The 25397-nt window shown below is 33.3% G+C and overlaps 1 protein-coding gene across 1 annotated transcript in view; it reads right to left on the bottom strand.

Moving 5' to 3' along the window:
* Positions 1-13965: 13965 nt before the first annotated feature.
* The window catches only part of CysRS-m (cysteine--tRNA ligase-like protein, mitochondrial), a 200489-nt gene continuing 189057 nt past the window's right edge, over positions 13966-25397 (bottom strand). The window contains exon 14 of the mRNA XM_090393279.1: positions 13966-14227. Coding sequence (XP_090249405.1) covers positions 14138-14227 — 90 coding nt within the window. The 3' untranslated portion in view covers positions 13966-14137. The remainder of the gene's footprint in view (positions 14228-25397) is intronic.

Here is a 25397-nt window from a genome sequence, read left to right as displayed (position 1 = left end):
GATTTTATAATATCCTCTACTCCAGTTATTTCTCTAATTCTATACTCCTTTGTTATGTGGAGCATTCTTCTCTCCAAGGCTCTTTAGGCCACACGTAGCCCATTTTCCTGTTTTTAGTTGTTCCTACAGGTAAGCACTTTAAGTAACTTTTATAAAGAAACAGCTTTCTTTTTAAACATAAAGACAAATCTCCTAACAGATAATCTGTATACATCAAAAATTATTTGTTTCCTTGTATGATTTTTCTATTTATTTCATCATTGTGCTTTTCCTTAAAGTTACTAATTGTTTAAGGTAAATATATCTATATCTTTTTTAACCTTCAGCATACTGGTGTACACAATATACACCATTATAAATTCACACATATGCCACAGTAATTAACTTTTTAATAATATGTAAATATTTCATCTTAAGTATCATAACACATTATCAGTACAGTTATAAACAACAATAGGAATTACATTAAAAAAAAACACACATTAGTTTGCATGCTTACATTGGAAACCCTCTATGTATAGAGTAGCATGTTTAAGGACTAAATACTATTGGGCTGTAATTAAATTAAAACTGATAAATTTAGTTTATACAGTTGAGGATAACAATTTCCCAGACTTTGGGATAGTTAGACAGTTGTTACGGTTAAGATTGGGTCTGTGCCGTAAGGCTTCAGCACTTTCCTTATACAAATGCTTATGTTTATATATGGATTGATGTAGTAGCTGATGTGTTGCCATTAGATCCTGTAGTTTGCATTTTCAACTCCATGGTGTGCAAGACCAGATTTGTGAAGTTTGATGTTCAGAGATGCATTTATTTACAGATCTTCCTGTTTATCCATAGTAAGACAAGTTACAAGAATACGCCAGGTAGCATCAGTAGTGAGAGTGTCTTTTGGAGAAGGTAACAAATTGTGCATTTGGTTTAGGTAGTAGTGAGTTTGTATTTCTTCAAAATTTTTGACAAACATTCAGAAATGCCTTTGATATAGGGGTCCTATGAGCTTCTTGTCTAGGTTGATGTTTTGGAGGGTGGCTAATAATTTTTTGAGTTATTGGATTAAATCCATTTATCTTTGGTGTCCAGAGCACACTGTTCCTCTGAAGAATATTTAAAACAAGAATCGGAAATTATTAAAGATACAGCCTTACTAAATGGATTTAATCCAATGACAACTGAAAAAATTATTAACCACCCTCCAAAACATCAACCTAGACTTGAAGAAGTCCACAGGACTCCTATATCATATATCAAAGGCACTTCTGAACGTGTCAAAAATTTTAAGAAATACAAACTCGCTGCTATCTATAAATCAAATTCACAATTTGTTACCTTCTCCAAAAGACAAAATCTCACCACTGATGCTACCTGGCATATACAAAGTGACTTGTTCTTGTAACTTGTCTTACTATGGACAAACAGGAAGATCTGTAAATAAACGCATCTCTGAACATCAAGACCACATCTGTCTTATCAAACCTCACAATTTTGGTCTTGTACAACATGGAGGTGAAAATGCCAACACACCAAGCTACTACATTGATCCATATATAAACATGAGTATTTGTATAAAGAAAGTGCTGAAGCCTTACGGCACAGACCCATTCTTAACCGTAATGACTGTCTAACCATCCCAAAAGTCTGGGAAATTGTTATCCTCAACTGTATAAAATAATCAGTTTTTATTTAATTTAATTACAGCCCAATGGTATTTAGTACTTAAACACACTACTGTATACATAGAGGGATTCCAATGTAAACATGCACACTAATGTGTTTTTTTTTAATGTAATTCCTATTGTTGTTTATAACTGTACTGATGATGTCTTATGATACTTAAGACAAAATATTTACATATTATTAAAAAGTTAATTACTGTGGCATACGTATGAATATATAGTTATAAATGAAAGATGCTAATAAATTTTATTCTTGGTTTCATCCTTTATCCAAGTGTAAGCAAACCAAGTCTGTACATGAAGTAACTTCATGACGGGGCTAATAATTTACATCATTTGTCTTAGTATCCAATAATGCTAGGCATTGTGGGAGGGACAATACCCAGACCAGTTTCAACCTTTATTGAGGTCTCATCAGTGGGAGCCACACCCAGAAGAAATACCAAGATTGAAATTATTTTATATAGTATTTTACTAATAAGGTGCTACACCTTTTGACTACTTGTATATGGGAAATTATGACTTCTCCATTATTTCAACCTTCTGGGTCTGGCTCTCACTGATGAAACCTCAATGAAGGTTGAAACCAGTCTGGGTAGTAGCCCTTTATACTGGACGCACACAGATGCGAGACACTTCTGTGCATGTCAGAAGAAAGAGAATCCATTCTGATAATAGGATAATCAATTCGTCTTGTGGGATGAGTTGTTTATTATTACATGTGGGAAAATTAACTTTTCTTTTATGAACATTGTAGTTTTTAAAGTGGTAACTATTTTTCTTGTATAACAGTTGGAAAATTTTACATATAAAGCACATGATTTCACATGTTGGTGACCAATTCATACACTCTTTATCCAATCCTTTATCCTTTCTTTCTCCCCCTTCAGCATGAATTAACTCTTCTTGGCACATTACCAGACTAGGGTCTCGGATATATGGTCGGACAGTACATATCCATAAGGATGTGCTTTGCATTATGGAATACTAAGGCAATTGATGTGAAGTCATTAGCCTCTAGAAGTAGCCAGTAGCGAAGTTACTTCATGCACAAACTTTGTTTTTTTTTGTTTACATCTGGATAAAGGATGAAACCAAGAACATAAATTTCTTGTCATTTTAATTAATAGTATAACCAAGTGAAAAAACTTTCAATATTTACCACTGTTAAACACTATTTGCACTTAAAATTGCAGAAATTTCTTGTAATATTTTATTTATATTTAAACTAATACTACATCAAATTTTGACAAAATCCAGATTACTTTTTTTTAAAATAATCTTTTATAATATGTGTATTCATTCTCCGACAACAAAAAAAAACCTTCATTTGAATTCCATTCTTGATATGGATGTTTTAAATGTCATTATGTGGTAGAGAAATGTCACTCAGTGTGTATCAGCCTGGCTAATTTAAAAGCTCCATGTTTATTCTGTAGATTAGCAATTCCAGATGATCATAGTATTAAATATTAATGGATTTGCATTGGGGGGGGGGGGGGTATACAACACCAGGGCCACGCCGTTGTGCAGATTGTGCGCCGCACAAGGGTGCTTGAAAATAGGGGTGCCATTTCACCGCGAGAAATAATAAAAAAAATATAAATTTTTTTATTCTTGAATTATATCGTATTATATAAATGACACAATTACAAATTATTATAGTTAATGCGATAAAAATGAAATTTTAAATCAGTCAACTTATGAATTCTTCATAATCTAACATTTTTAACTTAATACATCACCAGTTTTATTATAATTTGTTTGAAGGGAAACATTATCAATATTACCACAGATTTTATTTCACAGAGTAAGCATCGACTTGGCGAAAATTTTATAAATATTCTCGATTGTTTATTATATTTTTAGTGGAAATTGTTAGTTTATGACAGACTGTGAATTCATTCTTATGCTGTGCTTTGCCAATTACCATTGACAGGATGTAGCATAGAGGCAGCCTGCCTCACGGCGCTACTTAATAAGAGTGCTTGTTCAGCCATATTATGGCAACAAGATATTTTACAAAAATACAGCGTTTAGTTTACCAAATAAAAAAAGGCGTCATTCCCCATTGACAGTTAAATATGTGCTTATTTTATTAATAAAAACAATTATAGTCGTACATACTAAAACTAAACATTTTAGAACCCATTTATTAGATACTTAAGGAAACAACCCATAAAGTATCATACGATGTGAATTTCATAAACTTTTATAGTCTATATATATATATATATATATAAAATTATATTATGCATGAATTCTACTCAAATTGCGAGTCTCTATCACCCCAAATTTCACATTGGAGCGATAATTCGCTCCCTGCTCCCTAAACAATGCGCCATCCCCAACAGCCATTATACTGCAGAAACACGAAACCAATTAGTTTTATCATGTCACTGGATAAGGTTTACAGACATTTGCAGACTAATATATTTCTCAACAAATAGTGCAATTACAGACAACTGGGAATATAAACACTAACTAATGAATCACATCTTCCCTCCAACAGAAACTGCTATATACACTCAAGCAAACCACATGTTGCAGGTGCAACATATGGTTTTGCTTGACACTACCCCGTCATGAACGTGTTAAAACTTAAGAAATATATAGTGAATGCATTTCAGATATGGAAATTGGTTTAAGAGAATTAGCAATTCAATTGTTTGATCTTTTATTAATACCGCACCAATCATATGCACTTCTTAATAGTTGCTTTTTCTCTACTGGTCTACAATCGCGCACATCTTTCACTTCTCATTAGTAATTTGTCAAGGATTGTTCATTATATATCTTAAGTCTTAAATTACTGTTAATTTTTGCTTGATATAATGGGAAAGAAGATGACTATTTGGGTAGTAAAATATATACACGTTTACACAAGAATGCTTGTGTAAACGTGTATATATTTTATATGCGAGTTATAGTCGTGTAAATACGGTAAATTTTTTAGCTTTCAAATTGTTAAGTATGATTCATTGGTTAAAGGCGATTTATAAAACGCACAAAAGAGAGCAATACAGCAGATATAGAAATAAGCAATTTCACTCCACTCATTGATGATAAATTATTTATATTAAGTAAAAATGTATAGTATCTTTATAAATTTTGTTCTATTAAAAATAAATCATTTTTTTTGGTTTAAATGTACATCTAAATTCAAATAAAACAGACATTTACACTGAAATATATTTATTATTATTTTGAAAAGGTACTTGGTAATAATGAAAATTAAAGAGGGGTACACGGATATCTGAAGTTCCAGAAACACTGATCTATCCAAAAATATTTAGTCTGAAACATGTTCGTTTTCTTAAATTCCGCTTCGAATTTGGATACGAAATAGCGTCTATCCAAATATGCACTACTTACATTTTTTTCAGCGTCATTTCAATTTTGAATGTGAAACAAATTGAGTTTGTGTATTCTGTGTGTAAGTGACTGGACAATTTTTGACTTTGATTTTAATTGTTACTTATTTTTGGATTTTTGATAGAGAAATAAAATTTTAAACATAATAGTTTATAAATTATAAACATATTAATCAGCTGAGGGACCATAGCTAAAAATCCCGTATAATATGCGCGGTAGACTATCGGCGCGTCAGGCTTACGCGGCTCGAATTAAATTAATAAACATAGGTTATTTATGACCTATAAAACTCTTTAGATGATCTAAGCTTGTTTACACATACTGCAATTGGCCCTTTCTTGATACTTTTTTGGTGTATTTTTGCATCATTTCATTTTGTGCGTTACAGTAACAGTGTTACTGTGCAGTTGCCTTTTGTTTAGTAAATTTTTTTGTGAATTTGGATTATTATTCAAGTAAAGTAAGCACATATATTTTTGCTAAGTTTGAAAATCAGTTAAATTGATTCATTTTACTTAATTATCTTATTTTAAAAACAAAAGATTTTTATGTTATGTTGGGTAGACGTCTAGAAAATAAATAATTTTCAATAAGAGATTTATTTATATATTTGTTCTTGTTGGAAGGCATTGGGGTTGAGGTTCTTTTACTAATTTCATTAATAAATAATTTTAATATTCTAGAAATTTCTTAAACAATTACCAGAATGCAAAAAAATATTAAATAATTATCAATGAGAAATCAATCAGTGGCTAATATCTCTACATGTTAATTTTCAAAAAATACCTAAATTGTAAGCATATTTATTATTCAAAACATCTAAAAAATCAAATTCTGTAATATTTTAAATTAAGGGGATATAAAATCCACATTGTTTCAAAACCGAATGAGAAACTCAAAGATTGGAATCAGAGAGTTTCATGCCGAATATAGTAAACTATAAAGATCTGAACTTTCCCCACCTTTGCAACGAGTTGTCCGGTACCGTACTACGTACTAGGGGTCACTTGCATTAGCTCACGCTAGGTTCGCCGATACTTTATACTTTACTATATTCGGCATGAAACTCTCTGATTCCAATCTTTGAGTTTCTCATTCGGTTTTGAAACAATGTGGATTTTATATCCCCTTAATTTAAAATATTGTTTATATCGCCGAAATGAAGCTTATTAGCTCTTTATATTTAAGTAAATTCTGTAATAAAAAAAAAAAAAAAATGTTCAGTCTTGGGCCATTCACCTTAAAAAATAATAGTCGGTTAAGGGGTTAAAAAATAAGCTTAAGGGAAAATTTCAGAAATTATTATTTATTTTGGTCGACAACTTTTAATGCTCTTCTTATTTTAAAGTCTAACCAAGTGTGTTAACCCCTAGATGTCGGGGAAAAAAGCCAAAGAAGTTATCTGGTGCACAAAATAAGAAAAGACAATTGCGACTAGTACAACTGGAACATAAATTGGCTGGATCGCTGAATAAATTTTTAACTTCAGGACCATATAAAAAACGAAAAACAGAAAGTTCCGACGAAGCAAGTACTCCGTTTAGCTCTACTAGAACAGAAAAAAGAGAGGACACAAGATAACTATGAAGAAACAAATGTTACATGCGAAAATGAAACTGGCCTGACTGGACTGTCTACAGAAGTTGCAGCAGAAGAAATATTGGATTCCAATTCAGGGAAACACGAAACTTTAAATTTTAATATTAATGATCCAGGTACTTGGCCGAAACATATAACTACCAAAGTTAGAGATTGTTTAGCTGAGCATTGCCCGCATCAAGTAGTTAATAAAGAATCTCCCAAAGATATATCTGGTCGCAAGTTTTCCGATTCATACTATAATCGAACATTAGCAAATGGAGAAAAACTTTTACGAAGTTATTTAGTTTATTCAGAATCGCGAAATTTAGTTTTCTGTTATTATTGCAAAATATTTGGTAGTCAAAATTCCCACCTTACTAACGAATGCTGTTGTAACGATTGGCAACATTTGAGTCATATACTAAAAATACACGAGACAAGTTCCATGCACATTAAAAACTGTTCAAAATACAGCGAATTTAAAATGTCGTTGATTAAGAAATGCATTATTGATTGCACACAAAGATTATACAAAACCGTGAAAAAATATTGGCAATCTGTTATAGAACGGTTAATCTACATAATACAATACTTATCAAGACAGTGTATAGCTTTTAGAGGTTCTTCACAAAAACTTTTTGAAAATGATAACGGCAATTTTTTAAAGTTAGTAGAAACTGTCGCTAAATTTGATTCGATAATGGCAGAACGCTTGCATCGCATCCAAACAACACACAAAAAAGGAACATTGCTCATTATTTAGGTGATAAAATACAAAATGAAATCATCCGTATAATTTCTGAAGCTATAAAACAAAAAATTTTAGAAATGGTTAAAGAAGCGAAATATTATTCATTAATTCTTGACACTACTCCGGATATAAGCTACACAGAACAATTATCTATTGTTATTAGATTTGTTAATCAAAATAAAGATACAAATATAGCAGAAATTCATTAACATTTTTTGGGTTTTCAATCTGTAGAAGATACCATTGGGCAAGGACTATTTCAATTTATAAAAAATTATTTAAAATTATTGAATATTAACATTTAGGATTTACGTGGCCAAGCTTATGATAACGGTTCAAATATGCGAGGCAAACATAATGGACTGCAGAAAAATAGCCTTGAAATAAATTCAAGGGCTTTTTTTATTCTGTCTGCTCATTCATTAAATTTGGTAGTTAATGATGCAGCTAAGATATCCTGTGAAACTGTAAATTTTTGGGGGGTAATACAGGAATTATATAATTATTTTTCAATATCTGTGAAGCGTTGGGCTATATATATTAAAAAAACATATTCGTGTTTTAAATTTGAAACCACTTTCTGCTACGAGGTGAGAAAGTAAAGTAGAAGCAATAAAGCCACTTATAAATAATATCAAGGAAATTTACCAGGCTCTTTTTGATATTACGGAAGATGAAACTAAAGATATCGATTCTAGAGTTCAGGCAGACAACTTAATTTCAAAGATTTATTCGTTTAAATTTATTTGCTCTGTTCATGTTTGGTACGAAATCTTAAGTCTCGTAAATGTTGCAAGCAAAATAATGCAGAATCCGACATTTGATATAGGAGAAATTACAGAAAATCTTGATTATGTTATACAAGAATTAAATACTCGCGAACAGACCAATATTTTGAAAATATTAGAACTGCAAAAGAACAAACGATCTTAATATTGATCCTATTTTTCCATACATTCGCAAAAGAACAAAAACAAAAATGTTTGGTTACGAAGCATCAGATGAGCCAACGCATGATCCTAAACAAAATTTTAAAATAAATTTTTTCTTCGCGATTTTAGACACGACACTAACTTCAGTCACGGAAAGATTCATACTCTTAAATACTCTTTAAAGTCCTCATAGCGAGGACTTTAAAGTTATAAGAGACATTAACAAATTAAAAGATTGGAGCGATGAAGATTTAATGAAACATTGTAAAGATTTGCACTTAAAACTGAGCGACAATCGTGATATTGATGGTATGACTTTGAGGAATTAAAAACTTTGCAATGTTTTATTAAAAAAAGAGTCGGCTGCTCAGGATGTTTTATATATATACGAAAATAAATTAACCGACACGTTTCCGAATACTGCGATTGTGATGCGTATTTATTTAACATTATCAATATCCGTAGCATCAGGGGAAAGAAGTTTTTCAAAACTGAAACTAATAAAAACTTATTTGCGGTCAACAATGTCCGGAGAGCGTCTAACGGATTTATCAATTATATCAATTGAAAATAATATTATGGATTCATTAGACATTAAAGATATTATTAAAAATTTTGTGGCGGCTAAAGCAAGACGGATAAATATGTAAAATAAATCTACATTTATACTAATTGTTATATAGTTAAAAGCATATCTCCAAATTATCTTTATGTAATATTTCTTTTTATATTGAAATCTACATTTATACTAATTGTTATATAGTTAAAAGCATATCTCCAAATTATCTTTGTTATGTAATATTTCTTTTTATATTAAAATAAAAGTAATTTTTGTTTATATATATATATTCTGTTGTATTTATATATTAAGAAATAAACATTTTTGAAAATTTTTATTATTCAAAATTCCTTATTAATGAATATCAGTGATTACAATGTTCTACTACTGTTAAATAAAATTTATTTTTATTTATATGCATATAAACTGTTTTGTACTTTTAACAAAGTAAACTTTTTCATGGAAACTTATTTTATGGGGGTGCTGAAAAACGTTTTGCACAAGGGCGCAGCACTGTACAACACTATGTGCGGTTCTGCTGCTGCATCCACACAAGAATTATAGAAATGTTTTGGGATAACTTGGAGAAAGGAGTAAATCTGATGGTGAATACTTGCTGAATTTCTGTTTAGTGTATGGACTTGTTTATGATCATCCTGTTCCAACATAAATGTGTACAAAAATTCACATAGAGTGAACAAACAAGAAGTGAAAAAAATCTTATTGACAGTGGTTCAAAATACAATACAAGGACATAGAGGAAATTTGAATTAGGGAGTAGTTGCCATTGTTTTAAGCAGGATAAACAATGTATCATTCAAAAGTTCTGTAAAGAATTAAAGTCAACTAGCTTTCAGAGGTGGATTGTAGACACAAATATGAAAATATTAGTGGAGAAAAAAAAAAAAGTGTATTAAAACAATACCCAGTGACAAAATCTAAAAAACTTATAATTAGAAGAGACACACGTATAAACCACAGTGAAAATTATTTAATTGTAAATATTTCATCCTAAGTATCTTAGGACATCATCAGTACAGTATTTAAACAAAATTAGGAATAACATACAGTTAGGGCGCATGATTACAATAGAATCTCATGAAAATGTGCATAACGTGCTAAAGTAGTACAAAAAAAAAAAAAAACTTAATTATTTAACACAATTTTGTATAATAATTTCCCATACTTTAGGAATAGTAAGAACGTCGTTGCGGTTTAGGTTTGGTCTGTGTAGTAGGGCTTCAGAACTTTCTTTGTATAAACGTTCATGTTTAAATAAAGATCTATGTAAAAGTTTAGCCTTTTCCCAATGGATCCTATGGTTTGGATTTTCAATTACGTGTTGAGAGAGGCCAGATTTCTGCGGTTTAAGAAGACGAATGTGGTCTTGATGTTCCGAGATGCGTTTCTGAACAGACCTACCTGTCTGTCCAAAGTAAGATAATTTGCATGAGCATGGAATCTCATAAACACCAGGTAACATCAAGGGTGAGAATTTGTCCTTAGGAGAAGGTAATAAGTTGTAAATTTGGTTGATAGGTTTGTAAGTAGTGGCAAAATTGTATTTCTTCATAATTTTAGAAAGACATTCTGAGATGCCTTTAACGTAAGGTAAGGGAATCCTAGGCACTTCTTCCTGTCTGGTTTGATGTATGCAGAAGTGACTGATGATTTTTTGAGTTGTTTTGGGATTATATCCATTTAGGATGGCTGTATTTTTGATAACTTCTAATTCCTGGTTTAAAGATTCTTCAGAGGAGCAGAATTTGTGTGCTCTGGAAACTAGTGATTTAATAATGCCAGATTTCTGAGACGGATGATGAGCAGAAGAATTGTGAATGTAGCAACCTTCATAATCCCAAAACAACTCAAAAAATCATCAGTCACTTCTGCATACATCAAACCAGACAGGAAGAAGTGCATAGGATTCCCATACCTTACGTTAAAGGCATCTCAGAATGTCTTTCTAAAATTATGAAGAAATACAATTTTGCCACTACTTACAAACCTATCAACCAAATTTACAACTTATTACCTTCTCCTAAGGACAAATTCTCACCCTTGATGTTACCTGGTGTTTATGAGATTCCATGCTCATGCAAATTATCTTACTTTGGACAGACAGGTAGGTCTGTTCAGAAACGCATCTCGGAACATCAAGACCACATTCGTCTTCTTAAACCGCAGAAATCTGGCCTCTCTCAACACGGAATTGAAAATCCAAACCATAGGATCCATTGGGAAAAGGCTAAACTTTTACATAGATCTTTATTTAAACATGAACGTTTATACAAAGAAAGTTCTGAAGCCCTACTACACAGACCAAACCTAAACCGCAACGACGTTCTTACTATTCCTAAAGTATGGGAAATTATCATACAAAATTGTGTTAACTTTTTTTTTTTTTTTGTACTACTTTAGCACGTTTTCATGAGATTCTATTGTAATCATGCACCCTAACTGTATGTTATTCCTAATTTTGTTTAAATACTGTACTGATGATGTCCTAAGATACTTAGGATGAAATATTTACAATTAAATACTTTTCACTGTGGTTTATACGTGTGTTTCTTCTAATTATGAACGCACCACAGGTTTCGTTATTTAAAAAAAAAATAAAAAATAAAAAACTTATGCTATGCAAGAAATTATATTCTTGCTTTAATCCTTGTATGTGAACTATCTTCATCACTAGGCTACTTGTATATAGAGACTATTGACTTTGCATCAGTTGTCTCAGTATCCCATAATGCACAGCATGCTTTCTTTTGGACATGTATATTGCTATGCATTATGGGAAGGCTCACTACCCAGACCTGTTTTGACCTTTATTGAGGGTGCAAACTAGACTGTGGAAATACTCAAAGCTAAATCAGTGTAGAAGTATTTTTTTAAAATTTTTTATTTCCATGCACATTAACTGGTATACCACTATATTATTTAAGACTACAACTCTTTATCCAAGCAGCCCATTAGTGGGCCACTAATGAGCAGGTTGCATGCAATATATATACAGCCTCCCTGTCAAGTCAACCCTGCTTTTCCATGGTTGGCCTGTTTCCACAAATGGATCTTTGGCATACCCAATGAACATTCTTGCTGAAAAGAATATCTTAGTTGAGGAAATACCAACTAAACACACATTAGGTGGTAGATGACCATCATCCCCATCCTATTTACCAGAGGCCCAAAGTGATAGATATTGGCCCTCCAGAGCAAGGGTTCTAGTTTCTGTTTGTTGTCCTCCCTTTCTTTCTCCAAGGGCTTGCACAAACATGCTTAGATACCCAAAGCCTCCATTTCAAGGGTACTTAAAATGGCAGTGCCACAGGCCAGCCATCAGAGATAGTCTCGAATCCGTCAGTCAAAGCAGGGTTTTCAGTCAGCCAGGCATTTCTCCTCTTAGGAACTCAGATCACAATCTTTAGCAAGTCTTGTCATTCACAGAATGCCCTTCCTTCAACTGCTTCCAAAATTGTCCTGTGGCACTATGAAGGTATCTAGCAGAAGATATAACATAGCAGCTGAAGTAAAAAAAAAAAAAAAAAACAGCTTACTGAAAGTGGCTTGCAACAACTCCAGCTTCATACTTAGCCAGTGCTGAAGCATGCAGTAGATGCAAAAAAAAAAAAAAAACCATCAGCAGAAAACTCACCTCTCCAAATAGAAGCTGCATCATCTAGTCCCTTGCAAAGGCCATCAGATGCAACTTCTGTTCACTGGTGTTTCCACCTCTCTCATTCAGATGCCATCACTATTACTGCACGTGAAGATAAAGATGACCTGACATCACGCTTTTCCTCCAACGCCTGCATCTTGTCCAAAGCATATCACCTCATATCATGCAGATACTGAACATATGTCTCCCTTGATTTTTCAGCAAAATAGATATCAGAGAAATACTAAATAACTTGTAAAAGTTATTTAGTATTTCTTTTCAGTGTTTCTTATATAAAAGAAACACTGAAAAGTCTTCTGGTCCTGGTGGCATTTATCCAATTGTACTCAAATTTTGTGATCCTGAGCTAACATCTCCTTTATTGTCTTTACAATCTTCTCTGCTCACTGGTACCCAACATGGAAACAAGCATTTAACATGCCTATCCCAAAAAAGGGAGATAAATGTTTGCCATCAAACCACCAACCAATTGCCATCACTTCCTGGAATATCTTGCCCTCCTTACTCAATATGAGTGATGCCTATGCAATAATATATGTAAATCATACAGATTTTGTAAACATCTTGTACTTGGTGAGTTGAGAGTCAGATAAGCTGCTCTAGAGACCAAGCATAAGAACTTTTTCAAGCTACTTCAGGCCTTTTGTAAGCAGGGAAGATTCTAACCCAAGATTTATAGGTTGAAGCACAGAAGCACCACTTGCTCAACCAGGACAACAAATAGTCACAGATTTGGTTGTGTTTCTTGGATTGATTGTAGATTTTGCAGATAGTCACAAAACAGGTAGTATGAAATATGAACTCTCTAACAAACTACCAGAAAGTCCCATAGGCACAAAAGTATTCTAAAGGAAATTTTCTGTAGTTAACTGTCTACTATAACAAACTATTTTTGTGATCCCTATAAATTATAGGGACCACAAAAATAGTTTGCAGTTCCTAATGAGAATCACAAAAAGTGAGAATTGAATACAATAAGATGACGATGTCTTATTCAGGCCAGTGTGTTTTGAGTAAAGTGATTCAGCATTAATAAACTTGTAAATTCAAAACAGTTATATAATTGTTTTGTTCTGTGGTTACTAAGGGTTGTGACAGTTTAAGAATATGCCAAAGCAACTAAACTATGACACAAAAATTAAGGATATGAGTTAGATTGTTCATCCTGACATGAACATCAGTAGGATTGGTAACATTATTTTTATGTGTAGTAAATACATTTAGTGCTCTGAATCAGACACCACTCCCACATGATCACCCAATCTTTCCTTAACATTAACACTACCTCCATTCCAGTAATCCTTATACCCTTTTTACAAGTCCTAATATTTACCTCATTCTGCTCTAAATTGGCTTACGAATAATGAATAAGATTTATATTTTTGTTATATATAAATTACTGAAACAGATGAAGAAAAAAAAAGTTTTATTAATTTATTTCTTTATACAATTCAACATTTACTTTATCACGATTACTGATGGAAAGCAGCCATGCCCCTTCATTCTAAAGACAAACTTTTCAAATATACCAAGTGTACTATACATGCAAATTGTGCATGAATATACACATTAGCTACTATTTTATGGTCCAAGAAATTTGCTTTCTTTCCCTTCATTTTGAGAATGATGTGAAGCACTGGTATGCAGCCTCTGTAATTCACTACAATGTTCCTGGAAAAGAAGAAAAAATATATCACAACAGAATTTGGTTAGTAATTGTCTATCAGATACAAATATTTTTAGATTATAATAGTGGAATTGCAGAATTAACAAAACATATATAGTCTCTTCTTTGTGTAATGATTACAGACAAGTTAAAAAAAATTACTAATATACTCGAATAAAGAGCCTAAAAGGCTTCATTCTGGCAAAAATAAGTTATTTTTATATTTTTACAAAGTTAAAAAAAATTTACTATCATTTTTTAATATTTTAAAAATCTAGAGTCCTGCAAAAACATTGCCATTTATTGATGATACAAGGGTCTTACAAAAATAATACTTGTGATCATTTGAATTACATTTCATGTTTCTGCTATTAATTTAATAATATAAAAATAGGATTTTTAAAATTTAAGTCTGATTGTTGCATCTCAAAACTAAGTTTTGAAATTCTGCTAATGCAGTAAAACATCTCACCTAATTAACCAGGCTAGTTAGTGTTGCTCATTTTTGGAAAATGCAAATAAATACAAAGAAATTAGCAAAAACCAATTATTTGTTTTTGCTTTTATGCTTTTTATGTTTTCTTAATATAGCATGAATCATGTAATAATATGAAATAAAGAATCAAAGTGTACTCATGTAAGTGGGGGGGGGGGCTGTAAAGCCCCTCCCAACGTATATGACAAACAGTAATGCCAAGAATGATTTTAAAACCAAGAGCCAATTAAAGAAGCCATATTCAAGAGCTCTTATATCAGAACAATCTGCTATGAATAGCAACTTATGACATGTGACTGGTTATGAATAGTAAAATTTTATAAATTAACAGCATATACAGGTGAATTTAATCCTAACAGGTGAAATAAGTATACGTCACGTTCTAATTAGCAGGTGTCAATTAGCGATGGTGAGCGTTAAAATAAATAAAAAAATAACAAATCTGCTAATGTTTTTTACTGGAGACTAACTTTTGGAGACCGAGGGGGCAGTTCAATTTCCACTAGTAACCAGATATCAGAGAGAGCTGGCCCAAAACTATTACCAATTATGAATGGCATCCAGTGAAGAGATGGCTGACAAGTGCCACCATTTCATGGTCCCTAATCCTAACACTATATATTTATTGTCTGAAATGGTAGTACCTTTTATGGTACACAAAACCCGAATCAATGATTTGGCTATATTGAGAATCTTAAGCAAATTATCAGGCTAATGATGATAAACATATCACGCAGCAAAATAATCAATTTTAAAAAATGGCAATGTTAAGAAACTTAACATGTTTACAATAAATTATCTCTCTTTCAAATTCTATTCTTGTTTCGTCCTTTAGCCAAGAGTAAGCAAAGATTAATGTGAAGTATTTTTACAACTAGACTATTTGTACATATAGAGGGTGATGAGGTAAATTAATTGCTTTAATATGTCATAATGCTAAAAAGTCGTTAGCCTCATTATACAAGTATCTTAGTAGTGAAGATACTTTCCGTGTGAACTTTATTTGAAGGAAAAAAAAAAGTACTTAGTCAAAGCAGAGGGGACATATTACAAGGTCAAGTGAGCTGCTGCTAAATATACACTTAAGTGTATAGACCATTCAGAGATCTGGGCCCACCAGTTTCACAAACAGGTGGGCCCTAATATCCCCACATTTTTTTTTTTCTTGAAATAATCCACGCTATTTACAGCAATAGTAAGCATCTGCTTACTCAGTAGCTTTAGACCAACTCGAGACAAGAAACAAAGCAAACTTCAAATTCCAGAAACTGCCATCTTTTCAGAAGACCCCCAGTGATTGTGAGATGATAAATGAACTGAATATTACAAGCAAACTGGCAGGACTACAAATGAATTGCACAGAAATAATAATAGCTGAAACTTTCCTACCATGCTTGATAGTATGAACAACGAATACATGCTGAAATAATGAACATCTTTTTGGAACAAATAATATCCTATGATAATACACAAGACTTCAAAAATACAGTCTAGAACAGAGGGTAGCCAACTACGTGTTCTTTTGGAACCAAAATAATTCCAGTAAGACTTAGAGCCGCAACCTTTGACCGATGCGATGGTACAGGGTGCGCATGGCGAGGTGGGTGGTAGGGATGCAGAAACTATGCCTGCCTGCCGCAACATGTTAGTTACAATTTATTAAATCTAAATATAGATCTGTTTTAAATTATGAACATTTGAACAAGTTTGTAAGAGCTGCTTTGACTAATTACACACCTAATTTTAAGAAGTTTACATTGATCAAGAAAATGGATACAAGGAAGGCCTCTACAAGTAAATAACTAAAATTATTGTGTTTACTTTAAAATTATTCTAATCATTCAAAGTAAACTTCATTTAATGTATTTCGAACTTTTTTTTTTTTTTTTTTTTTTTGAGTAATTTTTATTAACCCTGTTTTTCTCTCCCTCTTTTTGTTTATTTTTTCCTGGTAGAGAGTGAAGAGCTGCATGCAGCTATTGAGCCACATTGTGGCCGCCCCTGGTCTAGAAAAACCAAAGGAATAGAATAATTACTGGACACTGGGCCTATAGATGAAAGGTGATTAGCCCCATATCTCTTAAAAGAAAGTTGATAGATTCTGATATACTATTTGCACCAGAAAGAGAAATGGATAGAGAGACATAATCGTGACCATCACAGAGAAGAGTGGAGAAATTTAGGACAGGAGGCTTTACTGGCAGTGGGATGCAATAAACTGATAAACAACATGAGCAATTTATATTATAATTTAAAAATGAGGTTTCTTGCTTATGTAACTAAAAATAATACATCAACAAAAAAAATTGACTCCACCCTTGTCCAAAAGAAACATAAGTTTTTCATTTGGGACGGAGAGTGACTATCCTTATACCTCACCTCCTGGATCTGCAATGAGTGATTATCCACAGATCCACAGTATACAATAAATAAATGACCTATTAAGTGCATTCTTGGTAATGTATAGAACTGTCTTACAATATTGATAGCAGAATAAAATTTATTCATATAGAGAAAATAATATATCATCATCAAATTCCTGCCATGCACCCTCAAGAGTTTGGTAAGAATTATAGTAAAAGCAGCTAATTCTTTGAGGCTAGTGTAGATTGCAGTATGGTGCATGACACCAAGACCAGTACCTACATTGTCTGCAGACAATTAGATGCCTGCATGCCACACCTGCCTTTCAATGTGCAAGGCACAAACGATATCGTCGAAGTGGCTAGATGTGATTCTGACTTTGAGGCATTCAATCATCCCACATCAAGAACCTAAGGTGTTCAGTTGTCAATGCATGTAAAGCATGACTTGGCCATGCATCTATCCATTTATGTTTGATTTCGACCACATGTGTATGTGTTCTCTGGGAAGTCTGTTTTTTTTTTTTTTCCCCAAGTAATAAACCTATGATTTTGGGAGGACTAGTATGACCACATTAGTTTATAACAATGAGATTTTCCTCATCCCAACATATTATACAAAAATATGCCATTCCTCCTCATCATTATTATTACACGAGAATCTTCATGGAGTTCGAAGGCTCGTTGTAGGAGGCCAGCTTATCCACATAATACCTCTCCTTGAATGCATTCAACACTTTTTCAAACCATTCCACTCATTCACCTTTCTTCAAGTGATAAATATAGTCCTGAGGTTTTACTAACCATACTCTTATAAAATAAAATAATCTGGGTTTTATTTGTTTGTAAACACGTAGAAAATGAAACATACTAGTTTTGCCACTAATTCTTGCATCTTCTGGGTTTAAAAATAAGTACAATAAAGGAAAACGCAAACTATAGTATTACTAAAATAGCAATGTAGGAATCATTACAATATAAGCTGAAACGAAACCACATGGGAGGTGGGTTACTGTACACCCACAGATGCGAGACTCTTCAACACTTCTGCGCATGTCAGAAGGAGAATCCATTTCTGTCTTGTGGGATGAGTGCTTATTATTACACGTCAGAAAATTAACTTTTCTTTTATGAACATTGTAGTTTTTAAAGTGGTAACTATTTTTCTTGTATAACAGTCAGAAAATTTTACACATAAAGCATGTGATTTTGCATGTTGGTGACCAATTTGTACATCCTTTATTTCTTTCTCCCCTTCAGCATGAATTGACTATTCTTGGCAGTCTGCCAGACTTGGTTCTATGAAGTGTGGGTGTACTCTGGGGCACGCTGGCCATATGTGCAATGTGTGCGACACACACAGGTGCCAAAGAGGAGGAAATACTTAAAAAAAACGTTTTTTTAAAGTGATTTTTTTTTATTGGAGGGGGGGGGGTAGGGGTACCAACTAAAGTTTTGCACACAGGTGCCGGACACTACTGGCGTGCTACTGGGTATAGGGGCGCCAACTAAAGTTTTGCACACAGGCGCTGGACACTACTGGCATGCCCCTGGGTGTACTATAGCTATTGTTCAACACTGTGTGCAAATAGTTGCCTAAAAAGTTAGTTTGATATATGGAAAGATCTGATAAGTAATTTCCAAATATCACATAAGATTGATCCTTGATTAAGTTCCTTGTGAAAAGATTACCTAGTTTAGCTACATTCTTTTATGTTGCCAGCAGTAAAGTTGTTTTCTATGTAAGGCAAGGAGCCCTTATTCCATTCAATGTTATGGTGTCTGTTGGAAAAATGAAAAACCTCACCTGAGTTGTGATCTCTGCACTATATAATGACATCAAACTCACCAAAAAGCAACATCAATACCTCAGAAAAAAGAGCTCTATATAAATTGTGGGAAAATAAGAAATTATCAAAGCTGACAAAGGCAATGCAGCAGTCATCATGGACACAGCTGGCTTCATGTCAAAGATTTCATTCTTGCTTTCAGATTCTTCTACTTAACTGATACTCCATTAGACCATGATCCTACTTGGACAAATCATGAAGACATCTTTTACATAAAATGCTTACTTAATCGTAAGAAAAAGTTGAAATCTATGAACCCTTTAACTCCACAACTATATATGGAGCACCTAAGGTACACGAGGTAGGCATTCCTCGTTGGATGGTATTAGTTCACCTACATATCTTTTATCCAAGCATCTTGCTAATCTATTAAAAAACCATACCAGACATATACAGACTTTTACATAAAGAACTCTGAAGACTTTGTTCAGAAACTATATGAAATTTCTATCATGTTATCAGACATTTTATTTTAGCTAGTCTAGACATTCTTTGTTCACCAATGTCTCTATAGATGAAGTCCTGGAACCTACAGATGATCTGTTACCACCTGACATCTCTTCATTTTTCCAACGTTGTCTCCACTCTAATTATTTCAGATGGAATAGAAAAATTTCCATCAGTAGTTATGGCGCTCTCTCTCTTCACATAGCTTCTTCAGTGAGAGGGTGCAGCACCGTGTCCTTCCAGTTCTGTTGGTGGCTTTCCTTTTTGTTTCTGCAGAGCCATGTGAACCTGTCCATGATCTTATATCTTCAGGCCATGTCCTTCATTTTTTCCCTCTTGATCCTTTTCCCATAATTTTTCCTTCTAAAACTGTTAGTATCCTCTGTCCTGCTGAACCTCTCAGTACACGTCTTGCCAATCTCATCTTTCTCTGGATCATTTCCTGTAATAAAGATCTCTATCCATGAGATTTTCAGAGCTCTCCTATAGCACCACATTTCAAAGGCCATTATCTGTTGTCTTACTCTCTATTTGAATACCCAGGTCTCACTTCCATATGTGAAAACTGGCCACACTAAAGTTCTTATCATTCTTTTCTTTGTCTTGATACCCACAAAACTGAGCAGATCTTTATTTTTCCAGAAAGCATCTTTAGCTATGGCTGTTTTTGTGTTTATTTCTTTATCTTGCTTTCTATCTGCAGTACAGTAGGTGCCTAAATATTTGTATTATGTTGTATGTTCAATTTTCATATTGTTTATGAATATTTATGGCTCAGAGCTGTTTTCTTTTGAGATTTTCATAAATCTCTTTACCTTCAATTAGTAGCTGCAGTAATTTATTTAATTTGTTTCTGTTTTCTGCTATTAGAATAGTATCATCAGCATATCTAAGATTGTTGTATTTTATACTATTGATACTGATTCCTATATTTTGTTTTTTAATCTTTTTCATCACTGTCTCACTATAGATATTAAATAGATTTGGTGAAAGGATACAACCTTGTCTAACTCCTTTTTATTTTCACTTCAGAAGTCTCAGAGTTAAACAGCTGCATTTTCTGTTTGGTGTAAATCATTTTTATAATCTTAAGTACATGATCTTCTATGTCTAATTTATCTAATATATTGAACATTTTATTATGTTTTACCTGGTCAAAAGTCTTCTGAAAGTCTATGAAGCATATGTAAATGTTCCTATTTCTTTCAAGTGATCTTTCTATTAGTATTTTTAGTTCCAGGATAGCATTAATGGTTCCCATTCCTCTGCTTAAGCCTTTCTGTTGTTCACTCAATTCACCGATTAAGGCTCTTTCAATTTCTTTGTTAACAATGGTTAAAATAATTTTAGATGCATGGGATATTAGGCTCACAGTTCTGTAATCCTTGCAATTTTGTGCATTATTTTCTTAGAATTGGTATGCAGATAGATGTAAAAACTTCAGGTAATTCTATTGTTTTGTAGATGTCCTGAACGGATTCCACTAAATAGTTATTATAGCCAGTCAAAGCTTTCAACAGCTCAGAAGGGATATTATCACACCCAAGGGATTTATTATTAGGACGTTCTTAATTATGTATTCCTTTCTTGTCGGTAGAGCAGTATCTGTTGTTATGTTTAACTTAAGGTGTCGTGAATCATCCATCACGTTACCATTATCATCATAGAGATCTTATATGTATGCCATCCATCTTCCATTTATCTTTTCCTTATCAATGATTGTTTCCATCTTTGTCCTTGATGCTATTAGACTGTGTACATTTTGTTTTTCCGTTAAGTTCTTTCACTTTAAGGAATGCTTCTCTGGCTTTGTTCCTATTTTGTAATTCTTGGTGCACTGCCTATTTATCTAGTTTTCTTTCCTGCATAACTGTTTGATTCTTTCATCGATAAGGTTGATTACTTCTTGTGTTATCCATGGTTTTTTCTTTCTTTCTTCTTGTTTATTGATTTGGTTTTTAGCAGCTGTTATGACAGCTGCTTGTAGTCTATTCCACCGAGAGGGTTCATTTTTGTTTTGCAACTGTACAAACAGCTCTTTATGGCTCAGTGATGATAATGATGTGTATGCCGTTTGGCAAAGATTCTTTTGTAACTTATTTTAACAGCCAACACACCAAAATTCACTTCACAATACAAAAGAATCAAAACTGTGTTGCCTTTTATTGATACATTAGTCGCTCACCTTGAAGATGATTTCACTATCTTTTTTTCATTTATAGAAAGCCAACACACACACTGGAAAATATCTACATAAACAATCACATTATCATCCAGCCCCAACAGCATGAATTCTCAAAACACTCACATGCACACAGAATCAGGGCTATTTGTTCTAATGATGCAGCCTTTTCCAGAGAACTCAACTGTCTTTGCCATACTTTCTTAGCCAATGGCTACAGCTTCTACAAAATAGATAAAATGCTACATGGTCCTCTCCCCAAATATAATATACAAGAACAACACCTTTATTCCATATATTCAAAATGCATCTGAAAAGATGTAATAAGAAATACTAACAAAGTACAGGCAGCCTTCGGTTTACAATGGTTCAATTTATGCCGATTCACAATAACGCTGGATGCCTGTGCATGCTTTCTTACTAGCAGGCACTCTAGTGTTTTAGTGTTTACCGAGCTACTACAATGTATATGTATCAAACCTAGTTTTACTGTTTAATCTACCTAATTGTTCTATTGAATTTTTTTACATACATACGTATTTAAATTGATAAAGTACATAATTACATACCATGTCTGATAAAAGAAGTGCAGAAACGTTAGTAGAACTTGGTGTTAAGAAGGTGCAGAAATCCATCACACTTGAAAACAAGGAGGTGATTCGAAGAATGGAAGATGGGCAGACACGAGCTAATGTCTATAGAAGTATGAACTTACCTCCATTGACTGTTACTACAATTACGAAAAATGCAGATAGAATAAAACAGTCTGTGCAACAAGCAGTACTAAATGCAAAACATGTAAGTTATAGCAGAGGTAAACTTCATGAAAAAATGGAAAAATTATTATCATTATGGGTGGATGATTTGAATCAGAAAAACATTCCTCTGACGCAAGCTGTTATAACTGAGAAAGCAAAAACAACTTTTGAGGATCTTAAAAAGACAGATGGAGGCAAAGAAACATTTTTAGGAAGCAAAGGTTGGTTCATGAGATTTAAGTCTCGAAGTAAGTGCCATAATGTCAAATTATGTGGTGAGGCATCAACTGCAGATGTTGCGGCAGCGGCTGCTTTTCCTAAAGAATTTCAAGACTGTGTAGAACAAGGAAGTTATCCTCTTGATCTCATTTTTAATGTTGATGAGACTAGGCTCTACTGGACAAAATTGCCATCACACATCATTTCCTGTGAAGAACATTCCACTCCAGGTTTTAAAGCTACAAAAATAGACTTACGCTTTTGTTGGGTGCAAATGTCTCCGGAACTTTGAAGCTTAAACCAATGTTTGTGTACCATTCACAGACACCACGCACCTTCAAAGCCATGCTGCAAGTCTTTTGGAAATGGAACAAGAAAACTTGGGTTACACAAGACGTTTTTATAGATTGGTACACAAATTATTTTTGTTCTACTGTGCTTCGCTTCTGTAAAGAAAATGATTTGCCAGCTAAGGCATTGCTTCTCTTGGACAATGCCCCTGGACATCCTCAAAACCTTGCTGAAGTAAGAACACCATTGGATGTCAAGGTTGTTTACATGCCCCCAAACACAACATCGCTTTTTCAACCAATGGATCAGGGAATTATGTCAATCTTCAAAGCCTCTTACCTCCATATAACATTTATGGAAATGGTAAGAGTCTTGGACACTTCAGGCAAAACTATTAAAAACTATTGGCGGTCATTCAATATTTTGAAGGGCATTAACATCAAGGCAGCTTGAAACGAAGTGTCAGCAAAGTGTTTAAAAGGAACATGGCAAAAACTTCTTCCAGCATTTATGCACGACTTCGTGGAATTCGAGCAGGAGGAGAATGTTATTGAAGATGTTACCAAGCTTGCACGAGAGGTGGGACTGGATGATATTACAGCTGAAGATGTGACAGAAGTCTTAGAGAGCCATGATAAACCGCTTTCCAATGAAGACTTAGGCGAACAATTAAGTTAACATCCACAGGAGGAGAAAGAAAACGAAGGAGGTCCTCTGAGAGATATAAAAACGACTGATTTACAGCGTATCCTTGCAATTATAGAGACATTGACTGATGAACTCTGCGAAATTGACCACGATTGGAAACAGAGTGTAATCGCATCTATTCGACCTTACACTAAACTCCTTAAAGAAAACGAAAATCTAGGCAGTTAACAATGGATACGTTTTCAAAAAAAAAAAAGCAGGTGATCCGAAACCAGGAACTTCAACATAGAAATATGTAATATCTTTTTTTATATATAATTTTGTTTTGTTTTCGTTAGTAATAATTTTATTTTAACAAAGGTATATGTATGTATTATCAAAGCTTTAAATATAATAATCTTACACATACTTCATGTGCATATTTTTTGACTGCGCAGAACATAACTTTGTGCCTCCCATTAAAATTGGGTTCATTTTACGCCCGTTTTTTTCAGGAACGGAAGTGAGGCATAAACCGAGGGCTGCTTGTACTAATAAGAAATAACAAAGTACTAATAAAATATAACCTTTAAACACCAAATTAGCAATTTGATCTATTCTCCTAAGGATAAACGTTATCCTCTAGCACATCCTGGAATGTAGCAAGTTCCTTGTGGCTTGGTCTACTATGAACCAGATGAAGAGTCAGGATTGGCAGACCATGCTTTGAATACCCTTTCACAGAGGATTAGATGGAAGAAAACCAATGTGCTATATAGAAGTCATTACAGATCAGAGAGAGAGAGACTATTTTTTGAGTCAGCAACAGCTACAAAGCAATCTTTTAACATTAACAAGTATGGCTTCATTAAATCTGCAAAAAGTTTGAGGGAGAGTCATTACAAGATCAATTCCTACACAACTGTAATAACTTCTTTTATACAACATTAGAGTGCTCCAAATTAGGACTTTAGATCTTTTGTCCATTACAAATTAAATTGTTTTACTTGCTCACTAGCACGTGTAAGTTGTAATAACATGTTTTGCTATGAAGATGGTTTGAAATCCAGAAAAATAAGGCAGTTTGCAATTTGATCTACTCTCCTAAGGAGAAACTTCATTCTCTAGCACATCCTGGAATGTAGGAAGTTTCTTGTGGCTTGGTCTACTATGAACACAGAGGATTGGAGAGAGAGAGAGATTTATAAATTAGTATTTTGTTTGGTGTTGTAATAGCATTAAAATAAGTTATCAATAACATCCAACACCTAAGTCTGTCAGCAAGATTGTTATCCACCCATTCCTGAATTTTGTCTTGGACCAACTTCTCAAATACCTTTACTACCATTACCAAGCCAAGACACTAATTCAGTAATTATTCTCAACCTATGGGGGGGGGGTGAAATACGTAAAAAAAGGGGGGGGGAGGTTGCAAAGAAAGTGGAAATCAAAGGAAAAATGAAAAATTACTTTATTGAAACAAAAGCATTTACTGACACAAAAACATAAAATACACTCTGAAAATAAAATAATAAAATCCACTGTATTGAATAAACTAGTTACGCTTACAGGAACATATCAATATTGCAAAATATACCGAGCAACTAATTAAAACTGAACAATAACAATGAATCTAAAAATTAATGGCTTTGGAAAACATTGGAAATTGACGTCTTAGTTCTCTTTCTATATTTAACTGAGATCTATATTTTGTTTTTAAGGCAGTCACTGAAGAAAACCCGATTTCACAAAGTAAGATGTTGGAAATGGGCAAAAGTGCACGAAAAGCTTTTGACTTTAGTGCAAAAAAATTCGTCATCAACACCAACCCAAAATTCAAACAGTGATTTAGATGCAAATTGTCTCTCTTTTGCCGCTTGACATTAGTTTAATCCTTTATCTAAGTGTAAGCAAACAAGTTTGTGCCTGAACTATTTTCAGG

Source organism: Typopeltis vanoorti, chromosome 5, assembly GCF_054136105.1.
Source record: "Typopeltis vanoorti isolate ZY-2024b chromosome 5, IOZ_Tvanoo_1.0, whole genome shotgun sequence".
Lineage (NCBI taxonomy): Eukaryota > Metazoa > Arthropoda > Arachnida > Uropygi > Thelyphonidae > Typopeltis > Typopeltis vanoorti.
The sequence above is the reverse complement of the archived record's forward strand: the minus strand, read 5'-3'. Positions and strand labels throughout refer to the sequence as shown.